This window comes from Myiozetetes cayanensis, unplaced genomic scaffold (assembly GCF_022539395.1).
Source record: "Myiozetetes cayanensis isolate MyiCay16 unplaced genomic scaffold, myiCay2020 scf5-8, whole genome shotgun sequence".
In the NCBI taxonomy this organism is placed as follows: Eukaryota; Metazoa; Chordata; class Aves; order Passeriformes; family Tyrannidae; genus Myiozetetes; species Myiozetetes cayanensis.
The window spans coordinates 75,188,287-75,215,165 of NW_026087742.1; the positions used below are offsets into that span (position 1 = coordinate 75,188,287).

The 26,879-nt window shown below is 36.9% G+C and overlaps 1 protein-coding gene across 2 annotated transcripts in view; it reads left to right on the forward strand.

Annotated features, from left to right (window-relative positions):
• Positions 1–26,879, forward strand: part of GPC6 (glypican 6) — a 756,668-nt gene that overhangs the window by 546,539 nt on the left and 183,250 nt on the right. For both annotated transcript variants that reach the window (XM_050334036.1, XM_050334037.1), the window contains exon 4: positions 3,007–3,172. In XM_050334036.1, coding sequence (XP_050189993.1) covers positions 3,007–3,172 — 166 coding nt within the window. The remainder of the gene's footprint in view (positions 1–3,006; positions 3,173–26,879) is intronic.

Genomic DNA, 26,879 nt, shown 5'->3' on the forward strand with positions numbered 1-26,879 from the left:
ATGATGTAGTTATGTCAGATGCTGATATAGATATGTTAGAGACTTCTGTAGAAACTTTCTCCATCTGCTTTCTGCTTGGACCTATAGCTTGACCTCTTCTCTTAAAAACTGATTAATTCTCTCCTAACGTAAGCAGGGCACCTTTCTTTCTTGTAAAATGCTGGTTATGATTTCACCATTTTGTATGGGGAATATTAAAACATTTAGGCAAGATAAATGACATCCTGGTCCTGCTCAATCTTTTTTGCATAGTTAGAATTTGTCCTGACTACTTCATAGTGGACTGTGTCTGGAAGTACTCTGGCTAAAGCAATTCTATAACATGACAAGAATTGAAGATTCACAGGGTTTGTGTAAATAGGTATTCTAACTGACCTTTTAGGGTCCTGTCCTAGCAGACTGGGGATATGATCTGGACCTCTGACAGACTAAGATATGATAGTTTCCTCTCAGACTGCACTTGTTATAAAATAAGGTTCACATAAATATTGATGATATTGTTTTACACAAATATAATATAAAGACAGAGACTGTCTTCGCTCTTCTAGATATGTTTTTCAAGAATTAAATGTGTGAATTCCAGCTGAACTTAGGGGTCAACTAGGTGCAGACAACTTGGTGTTGACAAGACTTCTGGAACTGGGAAGACACATAATTTTAAGCATGACAGGAACTTTGCTGTTGAAACTCTCAGGGCCCACAGATAGAAATGTCTCTGGCTTTAAGAAGCAATTTCACTTTTACTTTTAATATTTGCTTGTTGACCATAAATATATGCATTCTGCATACTTGTCTTTTTGTAAAAATTGACGTGTTCTAGGTTTGGAGATACAAAACAGATAAATGACTCTAAAAAGTAGTTCTGATCAGTGGAAATAATAAAGTTCAGCTCTTCTTGAATTTAGATTTTTTTCAGTTTAATGGTGCTTCTTCTAACTTGTGAGTCATTCATAGCATCATTCTTCCCCACAGATTCTCTGATATCTGTGAGGAACTGACCTCATCTTTCACCCTTTTCCCCAATAAAGGCAATAATAGAGCCTCTCTCCTCTTCTTCACTCAGCTGTCTATTTCAAAAAAAACATGTTAATCTTAATGTACTGACACCTGAAGTGCACTGTCAAATTTGACTGAAACTGGATGACAGTTCAAAAGCTATTGGAAAAGGATGGATTAATATACCTTCACACACACCATCAGTGTTATGCTAGTAAAGCACATTTTCTGAGGAAACTAAGGCAAAAATCCTTTCTGAGCATACTCAGAGGCCTCTTCTGTATCTCATAACAGAACCATTTTCATGTAAAAATGTCCTATGTAAAGACTATGTTCTGCATAGTTCTCTGAAAATCAACGATTTAACATCAAAAATGAAGAAACAAATTCCAGAGGAAAAGAAGTGTAATTTTAGTATAATCCTGATAATACAAACCACATCAGTAACTTTAGCCTGTACCCCTATGGTGCAAAGTCTGATTCATGCTTTCAGCACAAGCTAGCATGATTATAGAAAAACAGCTTAATCCCTTCAAGTTCATATTAGAAGTGTTGCATTTATTCATAAACCAACGGAATGAATGAAAGAAGTGCCATTGCTTTGGAATCTCCTGTCCAGGAATTTTGAAATCACTGAGGAATCTGTAGCCCTTTTTCATTGCTCTAGATTGTCACTCCGTCATGAGAAACTTGTGCTCCTCTGCACCATGACGAGATGCTATTGTGAGTAGTACCTAGTGTACACTTTTAATCCAAGTTAGAAACTCTGGCCTGAAAATGTACATTGTACTAGTACACATAACTTTAAAAGTCTGAGATGTAACATTTAAATATGAAAGAGAGCAACAAAATAATATTTACCTGAGGAACTTTGCATGTAGTCAAATGTGACCAATTTTTTTATTTAAATTTAGATATTGATGATTCAGTGGATGTCTTCCAGAAGATGATTAATCCTACCCTTCAAGAGATGGGATAAAAAAAAACCACCCAAAAAGGACCTATTTCTCTCCATTGAACATGAAAGGCACATTGTTGAATAGATGCCTGGCATGTTGATGACTAAAAAAGATGAGATAAAGGATCATTACAAATAATGAAGTCTTACTCAAAAACCTTTCCCCAGCCTCCATGTTCCTTCTCCAGGAAGTCCATACCATTCTAGAGCAAAGTGTAACACCTATTGCTAAAAATTTATATCTACACACTACTTCCTTCTGTCAACTATGCCCAGTGTTAACAAATTAGACTAAAAATCCTAAATTCATTGGGTGTCTTTCCATTGTCTCTGTTGTCTCTTTTAAGCTCATCATGTGCAGACACCTGTCATGCTGATATGTAAATGGAAATGCATTAGACTGTTGTCTATAATGCTTTTTGTCACTTGAGATGTTGGAAGCATACAAACCACAAACCAAACCAAACCAAAACAAGAAAACACCAAACCCTGTCTGATCTCTTTATGAAATTTTCTGAGAAAACTGAAGGGTATTTTCATCTGAAAACAGAATGATATCCCTCTGTCATGGTGCAGTTCGGAATAATTTTATAAAAAATGTTAAGATTATCCTGGATTTATCGTGCTTTGATAAAGAGATTTTAATCCAGTGATGATGTGACTGACAGTTCCAGCCTACATAGGAAGAGTGAGAAGTCTCCTCAGGATCCTCCACATTAGGATCAGTCAGTTACTATCCAGCTGATTCCCTGGATGTTTTTCCTTTACTTTTCAGTAGATTTTGTGTGGGAGGGCTGGGGAGACAAGCACTGCCATCAGTAGGGGAGTGTCGATTTTTGCATTCCTGAAAGTCACTGCTGTGCTAAATGAAGATAATTGGCAGGAATCGATTAGACTCATAAGAGAGTGTTATTAAGGGTTGAACTCTTTTCACAAATTGCCCCTTCTGCACTTATTGCTTGAGAGACATAATCTCAGCGATCCCGAAATTCACAGAACAGGAGATTGATTTCCTCCTTTTTCTTTTTCTTTCCCCACCTTAAACTCTGCAGGTCAGTCCCACCCCAGGGTGCATCCGGGCGTTAATGAAGATGTTGTACTGCCCTTACTGCAGAGGACTTCCCACTGTGAAACCTTGCAACAACTATTGCCTCAATGTAATGAAGGGCTGCCTAGCAAATCAGGCTGATTTGGATACTGAGTGGAATCTGTTCATAGGTAAGAAGAGTTTAAATATTAGTGGAAGGAAATGCTGGTAATAGCAAATATCTGCTGAGTTCTGTGAGGTTAGAAGACACTGTTGGTCAGTATTTGGAATGAAGCAACTGCAGATGCACCTCATTTTCTAACTGACCATCCTGGCTTGCATTAGGAAATAACTGTTTGCCCTACCCTGAGCCAGTCATGTTTAGTATTTCATATTTCAAAAGGAATGGTGTGGTGCTACAGCTTCTGAGCTGAATTATTACGTGCTATGTGAAATGTCGAGAAAGATTTGCTTGAGGATTTGATAACAAGCTTAACATGGCAGAAATAGTGCGTATTCCAACTGAAAACTAGGCTCTTGCAAGCTGAGAAGATAATAACATTGTGTAACATCCAGTCAACATAAATCACAACGGATGCTGTTCTTAATTCTGGTGTATATAGGCAAAAAACTTTAAAAGTTACATACGTGAGAAATTATTAATTCCTCATTCTTACTTAAAATATGTCAATGTCTCCCTTTCAGTGTACTGCATAGAAAGTACCAAACACAATCAAATGTTAGAATGGCGCATAGATTATAAGAGTTTTAAGTTGCTTTTGGTGGTAGGATGACAAGATAGCATGAGGAATTAGACTAGGATAGTGATAATATAGAAAGAACAGAAAGAGCTAGTTACATCAGTCACTAATGAGCATCATAGTTTAGACTGGATTTCAGGAAAATTAACACAGCTGGAAAAAAATGAGACAAAACTTTATTGTGACTGAAGAAAGGAAATGTTATTTTCTACTTTGGAAAGATAAAACACAGCAATCTCATTCTGCTGAATTTCAAACCCCACTGACCAATGTGACTTTGAAAGTTTGACTCTGACTCATTCATGGATTTTTGCTTTACTCAGCAGGGCGAGATGGATAGGGAGAAGAAAACAGGATGAAAAATGAGTCAGAGTATGAAATGTGAAAATGAGCATTGAGTATGCTATAAAAATAGCATGCAAACAACAATATAAAACAAATGATGCATGTACATATGCCTTCCCAGTACCTTGTACTAGTTAAAGGAGTTGACATCACAAACCATGCTGTATGGAGGAATACCCACGGGATTACTGGTATGAAAAGGAGAGTCCGATCATCATCAGAAAGCTAAGTGGGAGTTGATGGGAAAACAATGCTGACCTATTAGAGACATTGCATAAGCTACTTTCCCTTTGTCATTAAAGAATAAGCAAGAGCTGAAATGTTACTAATTCCAATCGAAGAAAATAATCTAGGCTTTTAGAAAAAAACAAACCAAACATTTGAACTAAAATAAATGACAGAGTTTTTATTAAGTCATATACATGTTAAAATGAAAAGTTGGAAGGTAAGGTTTCAGGTCTTAAGAGAACATTTCATTTTCTGGTGCTTTAAATTTGGTAAGAGTGCTGGGCAGGGTGAGGTATGTGTTGGAAAGTGTGGAAATGCTTACAGACTCAGACTTTCAGAGTTTTTGATGCAAATCCCTTGTCTTCATCAATGTCTTTCAGGTTTTGATTTTTCTTGCTCTAAGAAAATAAAACTGCATGAAACCTTGTATGTTATTTTAAAACATTGTCCTAATTTATTAAATACCATGTCAAGCAGGCTGCTGTACAATTATCCCTGCAGGTCAGTGATAACAAGGCAGTATACTGTACAAATACATCAAATCATATTTCCTTTCTTCTAACTATACAGCTTCCCCTCTATAACTTTATGGGGAAGAGAATAGAGGAGGAACAGAGATTTTCATGTGTTTGGAAAAGGTAGGCTGTTTTATCCCATGTTTCAGGCCTGTGACAGCTTTGTTGAAGAAGAGGGTCCTTCCTTTATGAAAGATTGAAATGAGGCAAGTTGTCTCTGTCTCTGACAGCTGTCAGAGGCTTTCTAATAACAAATCCAATTCCCTTAGTGGTAAACCCAACAAAACTTCTACTCGCTGAATTAAAACGAACAGCAGCACTTTACAGCACCACTGAGCTATGAAAGATTGGAAATTATGCATGAGCAGTTTTTATCCTGGTTCCGATACTAGGAACCATGCACTAGGAAAGAAAAAAAAAAAGATAATTCTGTGCACTAACAGTCTCTGCATAGGCAGAAATCCCAAATGGTAGTGCATATTCATACACAAGATAGTTTTGTTTAGCTCATAATCTGTGCATTGCAAAACAGTTTTGCTTAGTTCATAATCTGTGCATTGTAAAATCGTTTTGGTAAAAGTTGATACTAGGAGAAAACTCTCAGATATGTTTGTCAGTAACTAAATCCTGTAGTTTGGACTGCATGTCCTGGTCTTGTTGTGTAGTTACTGTAATGGTCCAGCAACAGCTAAGATCTGCAAGTAAGGAGTAGCAGAGGAAAGTAAATAGGCTGTCTCACAACAGGATGTGTTGCATGTTTCACCTAGTTTATAAATATAGAAGTCAGGACTGAAATCACGTATATATAGCACTAATAAATCTTGCCTCTACTTTCAAAGCTAGGAATAGTGGGACAGCTTCCCCTAAACATCTGGTGCTTTCCAAGATTTTATAGACTGTGAAAATTGGTAAGAGGTGAAACAGCTGCAGCAGCATGACACATGGTTTATTATATATTTCCTGTTTGTGTCACCTTAAAGTCTGTGTCCTTTTTGTGTAATGTTTCATTATAGGCTTTTTGTATTTAGTTGCCTTCATTATTGCACAATAAAAGCCAAATGTAGCACATCTTATTGTAGCAGATCCTCTGCAACTCAGAATTTTGCCTGAGAAAGGAAGACAAATACATAATATCATAATTATGAAACTGTAATGAATAGGTAGTCCTTCCAGGTATCTATATAAAGTATTAAAGAGGTATTTAAAAGTAAAGCTGCCACACTGATTTTGAAAATGTGTATTTTGGCAAAGCTTGCTTTTGAAGTTTTGCCTGTTAGTTTACCTATCTTAATCTCCTTTGTACCAGTCTCAAGCAAATTCAGCAAATGCAAGAAAAAAGAATGAATGAAAGAGCTGTACTGCTGATGAAGGAGATTGCCTGAGGGAGGAGCTGTCTGATTCTGTGGAATGGGGAAAAGGGGATTTTCTCTGTCTCACTGCCCAACAGATATAGTCAAATTATGCTTTTCTCCATGGAGCTATACCAATTAACAGCAATGAGGATGAGCGATCCCACTGTTCAGTCTGTCACAGAAACACAGGAGAGATGGGTAAAACTATTCCCACTTACAAAAATTCAAATCCGTATATTTTAGGGAATGACAATAAAATTTAGCAATACTGTTACTCCTCTTTCTCTTGCTAACCTGTGTTTCAGTCCATGTTCATATCTTAAGGTTTTCCTACAGTTGATCATTTATTTCCCTTTAACTTCTCTTTTCTCAAGCAGGAATGTCAATTGCAGAATGAGCTCACCTAAGTGGACACCACACTTTCTCTTGGTGCCCTCATTCAGCTTCAGAATCAATACCCATAAAAGGATTATTTCCCTGGAATCAAGTGCATCTCATTCTGACAGCTGCCTTAATCACAGGTTCAGGATAGCAAAGGGGCCATAAGGCATTTGTTTCTGGGGGGGATTTGCTTTACAGTTAGCATTGGAGTTAACTTTCTTCTGTCCTGAGGAAAAAAACATAGATGATACTAAGTATGAAAGTCTAGCAAGATTGTGAACCAAATATGATAATCCTTACCTAAGCAACTGAGCACAACAGAAGACTAAAAATCTAGGTAAATTGTTTTAATCATATCAATTACTCTATTGGAGCTTTATTTTTGTAGACATGTAAAGTAATCCATAAATGCTTTGTTTCTGTAGTTACTGACAAGATGTAATGAATGTGTAGTAGTGTAGCAGTGCAATTCATGGAGGTTTGACACTGCATGGCTATTTATAACAGCAGAAAGTGTAAGTCCTTTTTTTTTTCCCCTAGGACTTATTCAATAATAAATCAAACTCATCTTAATCTTACCCCCATGTTTCAATAGATGGGAGATTGTGGAAAACACTTCAGAAGTTGTGCAGTAACAGAGATGTGCAAATAACAGTGATTCTGACAGCTCAGGATTGCATCTCTGTCTGTGGAAAGGAGTCAAGGGGCTCCTGCATTAGTTCGTGTCCACAGTCGTCCTTCTGCTTAGACTGGAAAGAAAGTCACTTTACCATCAGCGTATTCGACATTTGACAAGTTCTGTAGTATAGTAAGGCAGATCAGCATGTGGTGTGTTCACACTGCAGTATGCAAGGCTTGCATGGCTGGCATCCATGCTCATAGAACCAGAGACATCTTTTACTACCACCATCCCACTAGGCTTCAGCCAGAGAAGGAAATCGTACCTGAAAGGCTTCAGCAAAAGCTCCTCCTTCCGGTATTGAAGTTGTTTCACTTACTGTCATTACAGCAGCTCTGCATTACTAATAAACTTTCTTCTTCTTGTGCTTTAAGAATCCCTTTTTTCTTCTCACCAGTATGACCCAGACACTGATCTTAGGAGATCTCCTGAGGCAGAGTATACCATGCAGCCTCACTTAGAGCAACTAGACCATTTTAAGTAAAACTCCCCACAAAACCTTAGCTACTTACTCCTAGTGAAAGCTTTAGTGCTGAAAATATGCAATCAGTTTTGTTTACTGCTTACAAAAGTCCTCAGGTTTCTGTGTTTTCTCTCTTTTGTGCGCAAGCACAAGGATAAACATTTCCTTCATGAGACCCCTTAGATTTGACTTTTTATAATGGTTTATGACAGGAATAACTGTGGTCTTCAAGACTCACTTTGGTTCATAGGAAAATCAGTCTACAATTGTAATAGCAATCTTGTACTATATTCATGTGCTTGTGTACACAGCTACTGTTAATAAATACAGCCATATATGTGCAGGCAACTACATTTTAGGTTCATGAAAATAGGGAACATCTGATATGTATTGAGATATATTCAAAACAGATTCTTTCTCTAAAGTGTACAGCAGAGAATTGTAGAATCATAGAATGTTAAGGGTTTGAAAGGACTTTAAAGATCTTCTGGTCCCAACCCTGTCTACCATGGACAGGAATACCTCACACTAGACTAGGTTGTTCATAGGCTTATCCAACCTGACTTTGAACACTACCAGGATTGGGGCATCCACAGCCTCCCTTGGCACCCTGTTCCAGTGTCTCACCACACTCACAGTAAAGTATCCCTAATATCTAACCTAAATTTCCCCTCTTTCAATTTGTACCCATTACTCCCTGTCCTATTGCTACAGTTTCTGACAAAGAGTCCCTCTCTGGCTTTCCTGTGGGCCCCTTCAGAAACTGAAAGGTTGCAATGAGGTCTCCACACAACCTTCTCTGTTGCTCTGTCCCTCTCCACTAGTGCTGTAGCCCCATCATAGAAGGTCACCACATTTGTCAGGCATGATTTCCACTTTGTAAAGCAATGATGGCTGTTACCAATCACCTCTTTGTTTTCCATGTGCCTTAGCTTAGTTTCCAGGACAATCTGCTCCATCTGTCCTTTGTATTTATCCTACAGGCCAAAGTCTGGCAACCTGTTGTAACTCTCAGTAGGCAAAAGTCTTGATCCTGCTTAATTATGGTAAGTAAGAGGTAAAATTTGGGATTATAGCAACCTTAGTTACCTGGGACTTGAATATCTTCTCTCTACTACCCACCTGCTTAATCATTACATGAAACTAAGCTGTGATTATTTTTTATATGTTAGCCTCTCATAAAGTCCTTGGGAGAAAAAATAAGTGATATTATTTCCTTCACGGAGAGGCACTGCAGAAAGTTCCTGCAGTCCTGGGGTAACATTAGTCCAAAATCAGTTTCTAGTAGAAATTCATCAATTTTGGTTTGATGAGCATAGAATGGGCACTTGAATGCAAACACTATAAGTTCATAATGTGCATTTTGTGCTGATATGAAAAGAGATAGCATTCATAGTCAAGGCAGCCTAAAATTCAAACCCTGCATATAAAGCCTTATTTTAAGTTAGTGTCAGCTTAGAAAGCATTCAATTTTTGTGATCTTGGCTGGATGCCAGGTGCCCAACCAGCCTCTCTATCACTCCCCTCCCCAGCTAGACAAAGGAGAGAGTAAGATGGAAACAACCCATGGGTTGGGATAAGGCAATTTATTTAAAGCAAAACCAAAGTGAAAGCTTGCACATACAAAAGCAAAGTGAAAGATAGCACAGTTTATTCTCTACTTCCCACGAGCAGTGATGATCAGGCACTTCCGAGAAGCAGGGCTGCAGCACATGTACTGGTTCCCCAGCAGGCAGCCACTGGAGACAATGAATGCCCCCCTTCCTGCTCCTTACCTTAGCTTTTATATCTCAGCAGAGGTCTGGAATATCCCTTTGGTCAGTTTGGGTCAGCTGGCCTAGTTGTGTCCCCTCCAAGGATCTTGCCCTCAGTTGAGGAAGGAATGTTACAGTGCTGATGCTCAGCAGTAGCCAAAACACTTGGTGTTATCAACACCCTTCTAGCTGCCAATGCAAAGCACAGCACTGTGAGGGCTACCATGGATAAATGAACACCATCTCATCTCAATACAATTTCATAGGCTAAAGGCAGTCTTTCTTGCATTCTACCTGAATGAAAGTTATCATGACACCTCCAGTGAAACTATCTTTGCCAAACGTTGGAATGAAAATAGGAAAAATTATCTTAACCTAATGCTTTTCATCTTGTCTAGCCATTTCTTAGGGAAACATTTTTGCCTCCAGAGCTGCAGAAGTAAGATTATCTTTAAGTCTCTTGTCTGTACAGACTGTAGTATACCAATGTAGTAGTATTATATACCAATGTCTGTTCCCTTAGTTGAAATTTCAGGGTTTGGTGAATGGTTCTAAGGGTTTTGGTCCCCATTGTGATTATACACAAATAAATGGAATCCCTAGTTTAGAATTATTTTTCCCCACTTTAGCTTATGTTTTGCAAAAGCAAGGGAAAATAAGTAGAGCACTCTGTTGTGTGATTGAACTGCAAATTTAGTTGCTCAGAAGTTGAGAACAAACAGGTTTGCAGATGTAAATCTAATGTTGTTTATGAAAAAAACCCTTTAGCATGCTTCAGGCCCATCAGTCTCCACAATGCATAGGTAGCCTACATGAAGGAATTTGAAGTGCTATTAAAAACACAGACTTAACCTCATAAAACAATTATGTCAGTTCAGGTTAAAAATATGTAATTTTACAAGTGAAAAGTTAACTTGACAATGCCTAATTAAAAGATTACAGTACTATACTTTTGGAATTCTCTAATATGCAGTAGCCTTCATGATCCCATTTTTTCCCCATGTTTTCCAGAAATAGTAGAATCACCACCTACAATTTAAATACAATACCAAGATCTAATGGCTCATAGTATTTAGGAGCAGGCCTGAAAAAAAAATGCAACATCACCTATCAACAATGAAGGAATGGGACTGCACACACATTCTTCAATTTTCAGGATTATCCACAGGTCTCTCTCTGCATTCCTCTTTTATCAACCCCTTTGGGTAAACAGCACCTGGTGCTGCCATTCAGTTAACTAGAATTCCCAAGACTTTGGTGACCTGATGTTTTGATTTCACACATTCACACACTATCATTCAGTGATTGTTTTCAATCATGGTATAAGCCATATACACTATCATGCAGACCATTAAGTGGTTTTTCCTCTTTGAGAACACAGCACTCTATCAAAACATGGTCAAGGCCAAAACAATCCTTTTTGATCCTAATTAAATGAATGCAGATGCTGCTGGTTTAACTTGTTCCCACAATCACCATTCAATGAGGTAAACAATTTGATGAAGAGGGGAACTGTGTTATTTCCCTACTGTTTCTCTTACCTCAGAAGTATAAAGGATATGCAACCTGGGCATGTAATTCCTCAGATGGTAATGTATTCAGTCTGAGAGAATCTCTCTGAAGTTGTGGCACTGCCAGCAGGATGCAAATAGCACCAGTACTTGCCTACTGCTTAAATCTCTGTGCCTTCCCTTGGGGCAATACAGATTCTTATAAGCAGCTCGCAGCATCCATTACCCTATATATTTGCTTCAGGATGTGTCAATGAAGAAGGAGATTCCCTTCTGTTGGAAGGACTATGGGTATATTGTGCTCCAGTTAGTGGCTCAAGAGGGCTGAGACTCATCTGGCTTGATCTTGACAGTGACACCATTGACAGCTTGTTACTAGGGGGATTCATCCTGGAAGGATGCTAATGGCTTCACTCAGAGTGACTCTTGAAAACTGCAGCTCCTGGAGAAGGGCTGTGGATATCTGAATATGCAGATATTTAGTGGAATGATAGTAGCAGACTTCTTGAGCCCCTGAACTTTGATGTGACTTATGGCAGTGAAGTATGGTGATTAACTATGCCATTTTCTTTAAGGCTAGAAAGATAATAGTATATGTGTAATGCATTGCCCATCATCGTTTCATGTGACAGTTACAAATACAGGATCACATTCAGCCATTCTAGAATTCTGCCTTTGGCATCCTTACACAACTGTCTTGAACTGAATGATTTCTCCACTGGTAGGAAAAAGCTTCTCAAAATTTAAAGTGGTATGAGAGCCACTCACTCAGCACTTTCATTGGGCACAACAGAGCCCTGTGTTGACTGCAGCACTTAGATGCTCCAGCTTCTTTTGAAAATAAGGTAGATCAGCATTGTCAAAAAAGTTTAAAAGACTTTATAATGAAACCATTGGACCCAAATGATGAGTTTTTAGTTCCATTTTCATTCCTTATCTCCTACTCCTCACATCATTTTACATCAAAGGGAAATGTCTGTCTAGTACACATGAGCACAGTTTGGAAGTTGCATAAAATAGCATATTTTTCTGCACATTCAGGGGAAGTGCTGTGGAAGCCGTTTTGCCACTGCTCTTAAAATGCTATAAATTAACACAAGGAGCTCACATAGGATACCTCTAGAAACAGGAAAATATGTTAATTGTTTATTTCTCCAGTACTGTGTGGTTCTGTTGTTATTATTATTATTATTATTTTGAACTTTTCCAAGTCCATAGCTATGCCCTCTCAAGGAACTTCTTGCTTCTAGGAGGACATAAAACAGTGCTGCTCTTTCTGTCCTAGGTTACCATGTATATTAGCACCTGAAAAGAGTTTTCTCTTCAGTGGAGGATTTGATCTCTCAATTAATTGCATTTATGTAGAGCTGAATCCCTGTTTACCTGTAGTGATATCCCTCAGGAACTTCACTATGCTGATCTCCCTGTTTCACAAGCCAGGGACCAGATGGAAAATACTGTGCCTCTCACCTGATCTGTTTTCCCTCCTGATTTGGGGCATTTGAGACAGCAAATCTCTCTGGCATATGGCTATGAGTGGAGCCCACACGGAGACTGAAGAACTTGGCCATGCTCTTACAGTTCAGTTACCTCAAAGACCTACTTTGATGCAGTTGTGGGGGTTTTTAAGGAGTACAAATCCAAATGAAGAACATGTGACTTCTTTAATTTTACCCAAGCAGAAGGGTTTAAATATAATTTTAATTGGTTTGAACTTTCTACTTTGGTTTTGCTTAATTAAGGCAATGCTGCATTACACTAGGAAGGGAGAAAATGATGTTATTTCTAAAAACATATCTTCAGTTACGTCATCATTTGACCTGGTCAATACTGATAAGCTTGACATAATCTGAATTCTATGTTTTACAAATACTTCTATTTTTAAGGGAAAAAATAATTATCCAGTAATTAGAATGTTGCCCAGATGAGTACTGACAGTTTTATTTCAACTTCTTTTTCTCTCTGTCCATTTTTCTGCATTTTATTTCTGCTTGTATTCAGCTGTATTTAAGACTATATATCTGAGGAAAGTATTTTTTTGCACCATGACACACTTCTGTACTTTTAAAATATTTGTCTTGGAATCTGCATCTATTTTACAAAACTGCATAAATAGGAAACAGTTTTCATACATAAAAAATAAACTTGAAACTATATATAATATACACTATATCATATATTGAATGATCTGGTAGAATGATTTACCAACTATTTCAGAGTCTCTACACTTCACAGTACAAACAAATGCCAAATTACGTTCTCCATTATTCAGATAAATTTAATGGAGAGATGCATGTAACTCAGAGCAAATTTGTTCCACAACAAGTAACCTCCTTATCTTACTACTGTCAAACACTTGGTTACATCTGAAGATACTTTGCTGTGTTTATTATACAATATCAATAAAAAATGATCCCTTACCACAGTGATGACAAAGTAAAATTGACACTGATTTGCTTTGTATTATAATTTTGAGCCACTGCTTGATGAAGGCTAATCTGTTTATGAGAATATCTTGAGTAGTATATTATCTATTTAGAGTCACATAGTTCTTTGTGAAATACAGAAACAAAGTAGTATTGGAAACCCACCTTAATTTCTCCTTACAAGTAAATCCTAGTGCTGCACATGAACAATACACACATACACACACACACACACACACACACACACACACACACAGCGATTTTGGATTGTAAATAATCTGCCAAATTCAATTAATGAGAAACTTGGGGGTTTCTTAGTATCATTTCCTTATTCCTTTTTAGTCCTTGGATTTCAGAGAAAGTTTCAATTTTACATTTCCTGAAGACTAAAAACTCAAACCAAGATTCATTAAGAGAATTCAGATGTGTAGACAATCTCAACTTAAATCACTAAGTTTTCTTTACTTTTCGACTGCTTTTGCAGATTCTTTTTTGAGCCGTACATATATTATCCTTTATTGCCAAAAGCTCCAAACATTTTTAGCAGTATAGAAAAACCTACTGAAATGTATAACTTTGTATGGATATTATATATTATAATTTATATATATATCATATATATATTACATATGTTCCTTAATGTAAACAAAATGCTCTTTTTTTTCTAATGAAGCCACATATATATACAAGGACATAGAATACACTCTGTCAACATTTTTTTTTTCTAAAAGACTTTTTAAAAATAAGCTGATAGAAAAGAGTAAATAGTGGTCAGCTGGGCTATAAATTTCTTATGACTTGGCAAAGAGACTGTGATAAAGATCCCTACTCAGAACCCCATATTAGTGCCAGATTTAGTAGAGCAAAGATTTAAAACCGCTAGAGAGATTAGAATTTTAGTAAAACAGAAGATTCAGGAAATAATTATTTCTTTCTGATAAGGGTCCTACGGACTTCCTTCTTGAAATATGTCAACCCTCCATCTCTTCTTGTAAAGACATTTTTTTCAGACAAAGGAATTATTAGAAAAAAGCATAGATTTTATTTTTTTTCCTCTATTCTTTCTGCCTTACTAACAAAAAATCTTACTATTTCTGTAGTCAAGAGAACTAGTTTGGTGCAGAATGCTATGACAAAGCTGGTATGGTCAAAATTCATTGAGCATTTTTGCAAGAGTGAAATCTAGAAGTGTTCTGATGCACTGGGGAAATTCCAATGTGTTTAGAAGGTAATATGAAAAACTGAGCTCTTATATTTCTGGTTTCTCTGTGTTATTCAGTGTCACCTGTCCCGTAATATAACATTCAACATCCCTAAATGCCATTTATATTGCAAGTTCACCTATGGGAGTTTAAACTCCCATGACATGTATTTTTCATTTAGTCACCAGAACTTTCCATGTCAGTAGGAGCTCACCTTCATGATATCACACTTCAATTCACAGCAGTTAAGAGTCTTTTTATCTGTCTTTTCTTGTTAACTCTTAAAGTACAGATAACTATGTAGGAGAAATAGCAGCTTGAAAAATAAAGAATGCATTTTTACTTCCACTGGATATTTGTTGCTGACCTCAAAAGAGAGTCCAATTTTTCAGCTAAGCACTGCATCTCACTGTGATGTGAAATGAGATGAAGGTCAGTCTTCAATTTCAGTGTGCAGGCTACAACAGCGTCTTGCACTTAGTTCAACTGTAGAATGAGATGAAAATCATCACTAGAACAAACAATTCACTGTGGAGAATTGACAGTGCCAAAAAGGCAAGAAGTTACCCTGAGCATGGGACAATAAAACTTAGAGGGCTCACAAGCTTCTAACTTGGAATTTCATAGTTGAAATGGTACAGAGGGTCTTCCAGTAGATTTAACCGTTCTACTAAAACCTGTAGGATCATATCCACTGGACTTTAGTTATGCTTCAGCATCCGTATTTTAATGCATGAGTAAAAGGAAGCTGATAACAGGCGATAGGCTGGAACTACTGTATAGATATAGGAACGTGAGAGACAGTTCTGGCCCCACACAGCTACAATTTGTGATTTGTGTTTTATTTGGACCCTCAAAAGAAGGCACTTCTGTATTTGTTATGAGAAACTAAAAATTAATCCATTAATATTTTTTCAGTTGAAATTTTGTGGATATTTGCAGTGCTGAAGACATACTTTAAATCAGGTTCTCCTCTTTGTACTGCATTTACTATTTGGTAGCTTTTCATAACAATTCAAAAATGAAATTATTGTGTTTCCTTCCTACTTTATTCTGTGAGATTTTCTGTCAGGAAAACCCTTCTATGAAAGTCATGAAAAATGGCTGCTCCAAGTTATGCTGATGGCTAGAACCATATTTTGGTAATATGTAAATCTTTTATTCCAGATATTAATGACTGACATTCTCATTTTAGCATGTTAAATGCACTCAGATAAATTACTTCTAAATTATTAGACAGCTTTGAGTCTTCTCATAATATTTAGTTTGATGTTCTTGCCCATATAAATTATTATATTCTTACAGTATCTTTAAATCTTTTATTGATATAAATGCATATTTTATTTGGAGTTTTTAAGTGCAACTGCTAGAAAAATACCTATAGAATCTAATGATCTGACTGATGTGTGTTTTGAAGAGTGCATATACAAATTAATATTTTAAAAATTAAAAATAATAAAAATTATGGTAATATGTTAGTGCTTTTTTAAGAAGCCTCTGAAATTTCAAAATGTGATCAAACTTTTCCATAAAATCTTAATACAAGTATAATAAATTATTCAGGTTGAAACAGGAAGAACTGTGTGGCAGAACTTTACCTGATGCAAATAGTTTACTAATGGAAATATGGAAGTGAGCAATACATGATGATCTAATTCCACTGTTATTGAATATATCTCTAAAAAAGTAATTTTTAAATTATTTCACTCTGTCAAGCCATTTGTTGCTGAAAGATGAGGAAAGGAAGTATTTATTTTTCTTTGTGTAGAAGCACTTCCAAGCTCCCCAATCCCCATTCAGTTCAGAAAAATGAAAGTCTATCAATTCTAACATATGGGAAGATTTGTCTTCCCTTTCCAAAAAAAAAGAAAAAAAATTGATAATTAGAATATCTTGGTATATAGGCCATGAAGTCTAAAGCAGAAAGTCCAATACATGGGTCAAGGGTAGTCTTGCATAATGTTTCAAGTTGGATTCACATTTTTTTGAAATCTGGCAATATTTAACCCAAGCGTAAGCCAGACAGAGCTGACATAAAAATACTTCTCTTCCAATCTTCCCTGTTGCTGTTGTCCCAGCAGAACAGGCTACAAGGCACAACCTCTAGATGGCTATTCTTTACAGGGAAAGAAACCATCAAATCAACATAAATTGCACTCTTTGGACAGTAAGTGGTCTCAGAGGGAAACAAAAGGTTACAAATAGCTTTTTCCAAAGCACATGACTCTGAATTCTAATTTTCATTTTCTCTTCATTTCGCACTTATTTCATTTGGCCCAAATAGTGTTATAGGTCCAACTTGTGTAAAGTCTTGTGACTTTATAGTATTCTGTAAGTGACAAGAACTCAGTCCTTTCCAGCTGATTCCACTATATGCCGTTTCGCTGGTGGTGTTTGAGGTTTTTTCCCAGTTGTGCTCACCTCTTAGTTTTTTAGTATGCAAAGCATGTTGCACACCGGAGTCTTGTATTATAGCTTAATCAGCTTTGTAGGAAATGTGTTCCTACTTGCCACAATTCATCACTTATTGTTCCAAAAACATTCTCTTTTGTTGTCACTTTCACCTCTGTGGACTTCTGAAACAAATGTTTAAACTGCAAAGCACTGCATTTGCTACAGCTGAAAATAATCAACATTTATGAGGAAGGATAATACATCTTACAATTTTTAGGTTGGTCACAAAATCTCTGTGTTATCAGAAGTCTTTTTGTTCAAATATTTAAGCGTTTCTCCATAAATCTACACCAAGTTTGAGAGACCTGGGAATACCATACAAAGTAAATAGTTCTGCCTAAAATCAGTCTTCATTTATCTCTTGTGTTGTTTGAGTATTCCATCTCAGTTTATTTGCAGACTTTTTATTTAACATCTTTTTCTTGGAAACTGACTCTCAATATATCCTACACATATCTGTTATACAAGAGATGAGAAACACTCAGATCTCTGACTTACTGTGTTTCAGGAGAGGATTTTTTGAGGGAAGGAGGGTAGATTTTCTGAGAATTTTCCCTCCAGCTCAGGGTAAACTGAAAGATCTTCAGGCATAAATGTATTATTCCAACTATTGAAGATCCCTAATGCGAACATGAAAAAACTAATTAGTTTTTCCTGTAGACCAAATTGCTTTTCAATCCTTGTAAAAATACACTCTTTAAAATAAAAAGTAAAAATGGTACTGAATTAGTAGTTACTGGATGTGCAGTCTCTGCTTTTCATTATTTTATACTGAAATTCTATTGAAATTAATAGAATAAATATCTGCTATATTGCCATAGAACTCCTTGCAGAAGAGTTAGAATTCAGGGCAAATGGGTTAGGTATGAAATACCTTATTTTCAATGGAAAGTGAGCAGCTATTCAATTTCCTTCATTTGAGTCTGAATTCCATAGCTATTCAAAGCTTTGGTTATCTGTCAGATTCCTTTAATTTATACAGACACAGATAATATTGAAAATTCCTTTTGTTTGATTTCTATTGGATGACTAAGTATTTCTCTGAAGCATATAAAACAAGCTCACCATATTCAAACAATTGAATGGGACCTCATTCAAGAAAAAGTAGGAGAATTTAGGTAAGGTATGTGAAAGGTAAGAGAAAAGGTGTAGAGTTTGCTATTCCACCATATATACATGGATGTATTTTATTTATATTTCTTATTTAGTGAATGAAAGGGTATGGGAGCTGAGTGAGTTCCCAGGAGTGTGTTATGAAACATTTTAATTAACAGAATTTAAGAATGTAAAAATGTTCTTACATTAAAAAGCTGTATTTAAGCAGGGGCAGCAAGCTGGTGCTTGAAGAATAGAAGCTGTATGTGTTTATTTGGGGGAAATGGCAGAAATGCCTTCATAGATTTTAGAGAAGGGTCAGGAATATGAATGGGCAGCATCCCAGCCAAAATATCTTTTTACAATACTACTATCTGAAAGGAATAATGATTCAACACTGCAAGTAGTATGTCTCACCTTTTAGTGAGTCAAAGAAACACAGAGAGATTAAAAAAATAGGCCTTTGGAAAACAGTTTTTTCTTTACCATTGGCCAGCAGAACAACAGGTTTCATCCTGGTTTCCTAATATGTAAACTCAGAAATTTTCGCAGTGCTCATGGAGTCATGTGGATGATCAGATGGAGCACCTGGATTAACACAAAGTATTTTCTAATTATTGGAGCAACTTATGGGGTGAATTGCTGACATTTGGGAGCGCTGTAATGACCTACACATTTCTTCCCACTATTTGAACATTAAATGGAAGATTCTTTGCCTAGTGAGAGTGACATCTTTTTTTATCAACACGTCAATTCCCACAACAGTTTGCTGGAGTAAGGGATTGAAAATTCAGGTCACATCAAAACCACTTTATTACTAAATGAGCAGTAAACACAGTTATCAATAAGATGATTTGCCAAATGTTTTTACTGCAGTTAAGGTTCAACTGAAGCTTTATTTAGTTTAGGTACTAAAATCTGGTTTACATACTAATTGCAGTATATAATGGCACAGAGTTGAGTCTAGATTTGCTGTCTGTTTTCCCTGAGCTCCCAAGTGAGTCTTGTAACCTGTACTGACCTCACTGATGGCCCTGTCACATCTATTACTTGTGAAGCTAGAGTGGATATTTCCAAGTAGAATATCATCTTCTCTCTTCCTACAGAGACTGAAGGAATGGGTTAATTGCCTTTTTTTAAGGAAAGAAATGTAGAGGGAAGAAGAGATGTTGAATAAGAGTCTTAATCTGTTTGATTTCCCATATGTACAATTCCTGCAGGTATAAACCTGAAAAGAGATTAATTATCACAGTTTAGGGCTTATGTACTAATAAACTGCTACTAAGACACCTCAAAAACCCCGGAGTGATTCAGACTCTGTGTCTACATCACTGACTTCCCATCTGAAAAGGCTAATTCAATTCCCTGTTTTTAAGGCCATAATTTTTAGATTTTAATGTACACTTGGAGAAGTTATCATGACTATCTGAAATTTCACATAAATATGGATAATTTTGCCTCTAGGAAGTTCTTACCTAAGACAGCTCAAATTATTTGTTTCTCTGTAGAAACTCACTGTGTATGTGATATCTGTAGCAGTGATCCAAAAGAGCACAGGAAGCAAATAATACAGATCTCACGGGCTCTGAGCAGCTGCTGACCAATGAAGTGGCACCCAGGCATGCTGGAGTAGATGTGCATTTTTACATGCTTTTTATGCAGAATTCTGAACACTGCCTGAAGATGTGGATTCATTATTAAATCACCTAAGTTCATCTGAGCTAATGCTGCTTCAGAAAAGAGTGATGCCAGACACACTTCCTTGATCTTTCCTGTGTTTCAGTCCCAGCATGGGGGGCCAGAGAGCTGATCTTCTTGAAAACCACTTCTTTCTTTTTTTTCAATGAGTGTGCTTAGCTGAGTTTGTTCTCTGATTTGTCTCACTCTGTCACCCAGTGAGTTCTGGCACCATGGCAAAGGAGGGGATGTGTGGTGAGCTGGGAGACATCTCAATAAAAAATGGAAGAACATCCTAAGATGCTCTGTGCTCTGAATTCTCTTTGTTAGTTATCCTCATTTATAACCAAAACTCCCCTAGATTTTTATTTAAAACTTTTTAATCCTTTTTACTCACAATGAGCAGTAGGTCTATCAAGACCCTTCTAAAGGATTTCACTGAAGTGAGGTGTAGTCATAGCCCAGTCACCTTTTGGCATTCAGGAGTCAACACAATATCTAGAAACTAACAAGTGATCTCACTCAGAGGAGACAAGGAGAGCCTGAAAACCTCCTCCTGTGGGTCCTGCTGTGTGAAGAAACAAGGCTCTGCCACTGCTGTTACTGCAGTCTCATATGGGTGGGGCAATCGAGGCTGGAGCCACGTTTTGTCCTAAGCATATGGAGTGGGAAGCTGTGACAGAAAACAGTTCTAGTCCTGTGAAGGCAGCATTTGAGCAAGCTACATTTGGGAATTGCTGTCTGGTCATGCTTTCACATTTAACACCCATCCTTCTTAAGCCAGTTAAGGCAGTCCCAACAGGGCAGCCAGCTGTGTGGCAGTACCACTGTACCATCAGCAGTGCCCTGATCTTGAGATCCTCCACACAGACTAACTGCACTGCCAACACAGAGCAGGGACAGGCAGCGTGGTGAAAATGTGCCAGTAGGAAGAGAGGGTGTCAGAGAGAGAAAAAGAGCTCCCTGGGCCAGTGATATCAGCCAGGCTGTGATTTAAGAGATTAGTTTGATGCTACAGAGAGATGAAACTATGGGCAGCTGCCATGAACAGGTCAGTCACATTTCTGTCCTTGTCATGTGTTTCTGCTGTGCCTTTTCCAGCAGAAGTGGGATAGACCTCAGCTATCTGTACTGACTCATATGCCTAACTAACTCATATCAACTTATGGCAGAAATAAATAATACAGGACAAGAAGTGGAATGCTAATTTCATCTTCATCAGTAGATTTTTAGGTGCATTTAGAAGGAATGTTCCTAAGGTGAAGTGTTCCAAGAAGGCTGAGCCAGTCTAAGAGCTGGAAGCTACTGAAAGCAGAGATCTCTTTCCCAGTCATGTGCTCCCTCTGCTTCCCTTCTCCTAACCTGCTTCCTGGCTTTCTTCAGACTACTAATCTGGTCAAAAATGAACAATGAGAGGAAAAATTGCTTGAAATTCTCAGCCAGATTAGTGAGCAGCATCAACTCAAAGAATGGATATCTCAAGTAGAAATGCTGACTTTCCATGAGACGGCTGAGGTCACCATTACTGAAAAGGTGTCTTGACACTTATTTCTTCTCCATCTCTTTGACCCCATATGGTTTCTATTTGCACTGATTCCTTTGCACTCACTTTGATGCTGATGGCATGTTTTTCTGAACAGGACCATTACCCAAGCATGAAATAATCATACCGCTCAGTTTATTTTTTTTTAAACCAGTTTAGTTTTATGTGTGATTATTGAGTTTTCTTGGCTTATTGCCCCATTGGATCACCATCCAATGCATGCTAGAGCCATTGCAAAATAAACTCTATCCTTTTAATGATACCAGGTAGTAAAAGCTTTTACCTAGTGCTCCATCTTAAGGGTCAGCTTTTGGTCCTTCATTAGAGTTATGTGCAGCACAATGGTGAAAAAACAGGTATCTTTTTATACAAAATAAACCATCAAATACTTTAAATGCCTGCTATATATGTCACTTCATTATTCTAGTTTTAATAATTGTTAGATAACTGGTTCATAAGTTCTCTTTGAAAAAGGAGAAAATTAGTTATGTATAAATTTCTATTCTTGTGTTTCTGCTATTCATATTGTTTTATAGTCTAGTATGAAGAAATTTTGATTTTGCTTTATTTTAATTTTCCAGTGATCTTACAATAGACACCTCAGACATCATACCGAAGGATGCAAATGTGATCTGTACTGCATTCTCCTATATGCTGTGGAACAAAATATTTTAAGGACTTAAAATGTTTTAGAGGCTTAACTTGGTTTGTGAACTGGAAATAATTAAGAGATAGGTGAGAAAAAGAGCAATTAAAATAAAGGAAAAGGATTAAAAAAGAGTTTTCTTATGGGATTTAGAACACTGGGCTGCTAAGCAGGGATATGTGAGAAATTTGGCAGTCATTGCAAAGATTCTATAAGAAGGTTCCTGCATGAATAACAGCAACTAAATAAAAAAAAAAAAATAGAAAATAAGATAGTATTAGACAGAAGGAATGATGAAATATGAAGCACAAAGAAAGTCTGGGTGGTTCCTTGCAGTAAATGTGTCAGATTATTACACACTTGTGATTACAGCCAACAGTGCAGAAATCTCTGAGAAATACAACTTCAGCCCATCTCAGAACTCTGTTTACATTCTTCTTTCCTTGTGTTTTTGAAGTGTTTTGGTAAGGAATTCAGAACGCTAATAGTAGCTTTGGATAATCAGCACTGACAGCAAAACTGAGGGAAGGCATTGCTAAAGGAGCTGAAGATGAAAACTGTAATTAAATTCACACACAAAAAAAAAGGGTTAGAATTTAGAAAGAAGAAGTCCTCTCCATCTTCCATATTATTACTATTTCAGGTAATGAAATGTTATTTCCTCATACCTATGCTTTAAATAAATGGATTACTCCTTGTGTAGGTATTAGTGAGAACTAGAGCACGGCGACAAGAGTTTATGCACATGAGCAAGTACCACTTTTGATGAAACTTACCCAAGAAGGGTAAAGCACAATTTCTTGCTGAAGCAACAATGTGCACTCCTGAGTTGTTACATCAGCAGTCTCTCCTCAGAGACAGTTAAGCGGAAATGGAGATTTCCCATGTTCTGTAAGAATGACCTAGACTATAGTAGTTTGTTTTTTTTTTTTTATCTTACTATTAGCATATTTTCCCATTATATAGTAAAGCCATGATTCCAGACTGCTTTTTAATAGGAAAATCTTTAACATTTCAAGGTCTCATTAAGCTGTAGTTGTCTTTAAAAGCTTTTTGTAAGGCTGGTATGTTGCTACAGCCTTTTAAATCTCAGTAATATCACATTACATTAACTACAGAGAGCTTCCCAAGTAGATATTTTAGTTTACAGAGTGTTCTATGTTACCTCCTAAATAAACATGAGGTTTTCTGTTACCAGAATGTTCAGCAGTAGCACACTTCTGAGATAAGAGTAAGCACATGAGGAGGACTGTAATTACAGCAATTATGGAAAAGTAATTTACTAGTTGTGTAAACTGAACAGCTTTGAAAGAGAGTGGATCAACCATAAAAAGAAGTTCGATATTGAAAATAAATATTTTGGGATCTCTGAAATGGTTGTTATATGGATAAGCAAACTGTAAACATTTTTCCTAAAGTGATATATTTTCATTTTGAAAGTCCTTATAAATATAACTTTGTGGTTTTTTTAAAAAAAGACTTTAAAATGTCAGAATTATACATAGAGATGCAGATCTGTCATTTCCCATCTGGTATATACCTAGAGCTTACTGAAGAAACAGATAAACACAACTGAATTTACATGCATTTGGGGAGAAAAAAAACCAAAACCTGAGCTTTACATTTTGAAACAGGTAAAATGATCCTTTTTGTTAAAGGAAATTGATAGGTTAATGCCAAAGGATGCAATAAAGCATGGGGTTATCTAGAGAGAAATTTGATCCAAACATGTCTTCCAAAATGTAGATGCAGCCTTACATTACATGTAGATGTCTCAGAAGACAAATCATCATGGAACATCTATGTTCTAGCCTAAGAATATTCAACCTTAATTTATGAATGTTTGGTCAAGAGAACAACAGGACTTTGTCAGCTCTTTCTGAAGACTCCACAAAATGGGATTGAGGAAAGCAAGACCATGTATTCCATATGAAATTTCTAAAGATGTTTGCACCTTCACCACAAGGAATAATGATAATAATAATAATGGCCAGTCTTCGCGAGCAAAGATCCGGGGAAGGTCTTTACACCTTCCAGCCTGCGCATTGGATTTTTTAGGTGAGACACAGTGTGCGCGGAACTGAGCCCACCCTTTAATCCTAAGGTTCATCTGCCGGGGCCAAGCGAGCTTGGACGGTGGCAGCGAGGTCCTCAGGACATAGATGGGTTGCCTTTAAGGGCTAACGAGCCCCACCTGCCCGGGAGTGGCCCTGACCGGGAATCGAACCCGGGTCTCCGCGGTGATAGCGCGGCCCTGGAGCCCCTGGTGGTCTAGCGGTAAAGACCACAAGGAATACACAAATTTTAAAGAGCATATAAATGGAAGGATGAAACAATATTCTAGTTGAGATTTTTATTGAACCAGGCCCATTTTTAGAGTATCAAAAGCTAGAGCCATGCTGTGGGTAGCTGTGCTCTGCAGCAGATCTCAGCACCCTACCCTCCTACCAGAGTGCCTGCATCCCTCCTATGAAAGTCAGAAAATAGGGAGAAGGGCTTTATACCTCAACTCCATCCCAGATGGAGATGGTACATAGACTGGATGCGCCCCCAGTGCCTGAGGGACTGTCCAGTATCTCGTTTTCAAACAATATACTTATGATCAGAATGGCAGTATTTAGATCTCGCTTAGCAGCGAAGCCAAAGCAACTCAAACCCTAATGTAATTGACTGGATAATGATAATAATGTTTCTTTGATCTGATTCCTGAGAATGGATGGTTTGATTATTAGACCATCACTATCAGACCAGATTACCTGCACTTTGCAATGTTACATTGACATTTCTCTCAGTGAATAGCATCCATTACGTGCATTTGCCATATTCCACAGTCAAACTAAACCACATGGGAATTGTGTATTCCATTACTTTGTAGGAAGTCACAGCATTTAATTGCATTATCACAATACTAAGTCATTGCAAGCAAGTCAGAAACAAATAGCAAGGATTGAATAAGCATTTATTTCCATTCAAGCTTTGAGGACTGTTACATAAAAAAACCTGTCACTTATGCTTTGCAGGGAGAAAGTTAAGATTTCTGTCTATGAGTTAAATACTTGAAAACTAAAGGGCTGGGCCAAAACCATTGTAGAAAATAAACTGCTTCTATAACAACCCTGCTGCTGTAAATGTTTCTTTTATTTGAAGCATTTGACTTAAATGGATTGCAGTTACTCTTGACAGTATGAAAGGAGGTACCCTAAAACATTTTAAAAACCTCTTGTATTCCACCTTTAAAGCATTAGTGTATTAACTTGGCAGAAAATGGCTTATAAGAAAACCTTACTTATATGAATGACAAAGCTGAAGAGGTCTGTATGCTAGGGAAAGAATATATCACTTTGTCAGTGGGAAAGAGTGCAGGTACCAGTGGGGGCTCATAAAATGAAGAAAGAGGATGCAAAGGGATAAAACACCATAACCCTTGGTCTTTTATTTTGTAACACATCCAGAATTTTTCACTCCTGCTTATAGCACGTTTTTTCACTCTCAATGAAGCTGTGCAAAAAGGAAAAAAGGTAAAAGAGATACCTATTTATACCTTACGAAGAATTCTCATTAAATGCGCAGCACCAAGCCTGACAGAGTTCAAGAAGCATTTGGACAATACTCTCAGGCACATGGTGTGACTCCTGAGGATGTTCCTGTGCAGGACTAAGAGTCAGACTTGATGATCCTTGTGGGTCCCTTCCAACTCAGCATAACCTGTGATTCCGTGATCTGATTCCTTAATTGCTTCTTTCTGTAGCAGTAAGTGTGGGAGTACCAGGCAAGGCTCTGCAGGAATCTAGCAGATACTTGTATACAATACTGTAAGATCCTACTTTGGGAAATCTGCAATATAGTGTTTCTGGATCTAAGTATCTAGATTTAACTGGAATTAAATTCTATACCATAGAAGGTAAAAGTGAGGCTTTAAAATGTATAGGATGACTGAAAGTATTTATGATTATTCCAAAATAGAAATTCTTGTATTGTCTTTAATGTATATTTGTCTTATTTAAAGTATTTATTTTGAAGTAACTTAATTCAAATAAAAAACTACTACAAAAATAGTCTTCAAATTAAAGAAAATGTAACTCAAATAAATATATACACTAGAAAGATAAGCCCAACTCTATAAAATTAATAATCTCATGCTTTCAGAAAAGCACATAAGTGTAAACAAATCTCCCTTAGTATCCCAAAATTTTATGATTCTTTTCAGAATACCCTCCCCAAGAACTATGAAAAACACTGAACTTTTTCCAGCTGTCTGGGGTTCAACAGGCCAAATGTATCCATAGTAAAATAGAGCTTGAATTTCATTTGAAGAACCTGAAAAACAATTTAATTAGTGGTAGCCTCTTGTTGAACAAGCTTTTTGAGAGACTACTGTGACGGAAGCAAATGAAAAGGATTGCTCTGTGTTGCTTTGGTAAATAATGTCCTTGCATGAAATCCAGATGTATTTAAAGTCAGCTGAAAAATAAGACAAAAGTTCTTGGCAGTCGAGGATTAGAAAATATTTCAAATTTCTGTTTCTTCCCTAAGCAGGAAATTCATTCTGTAAAATCTTATTAAAAGAATCATTAAAATAAAGATAATTTTCATGTTTAATTTGTTGTAAAAACTGTAAAGGGTAATATACCTTTGTATCATTTTATATTCAGCTCTTTCCAAAACATTTATTTTCTTAACAATGCTGAAAAGTATGTATCAAAAATTGCAGGAAGCTGTTGCAGGGTTAGTTTTGGGGGTGAGTAAAGAGACATTAATTTGTGAGATAAATTATAAGGAATAAATAGAGTTGGGTTGTTAGGAGGCTTATATGACAGCGAAAAAAATCTGATGAGGTTTAGAAAGGTATGAAGTTGATAAGATAAA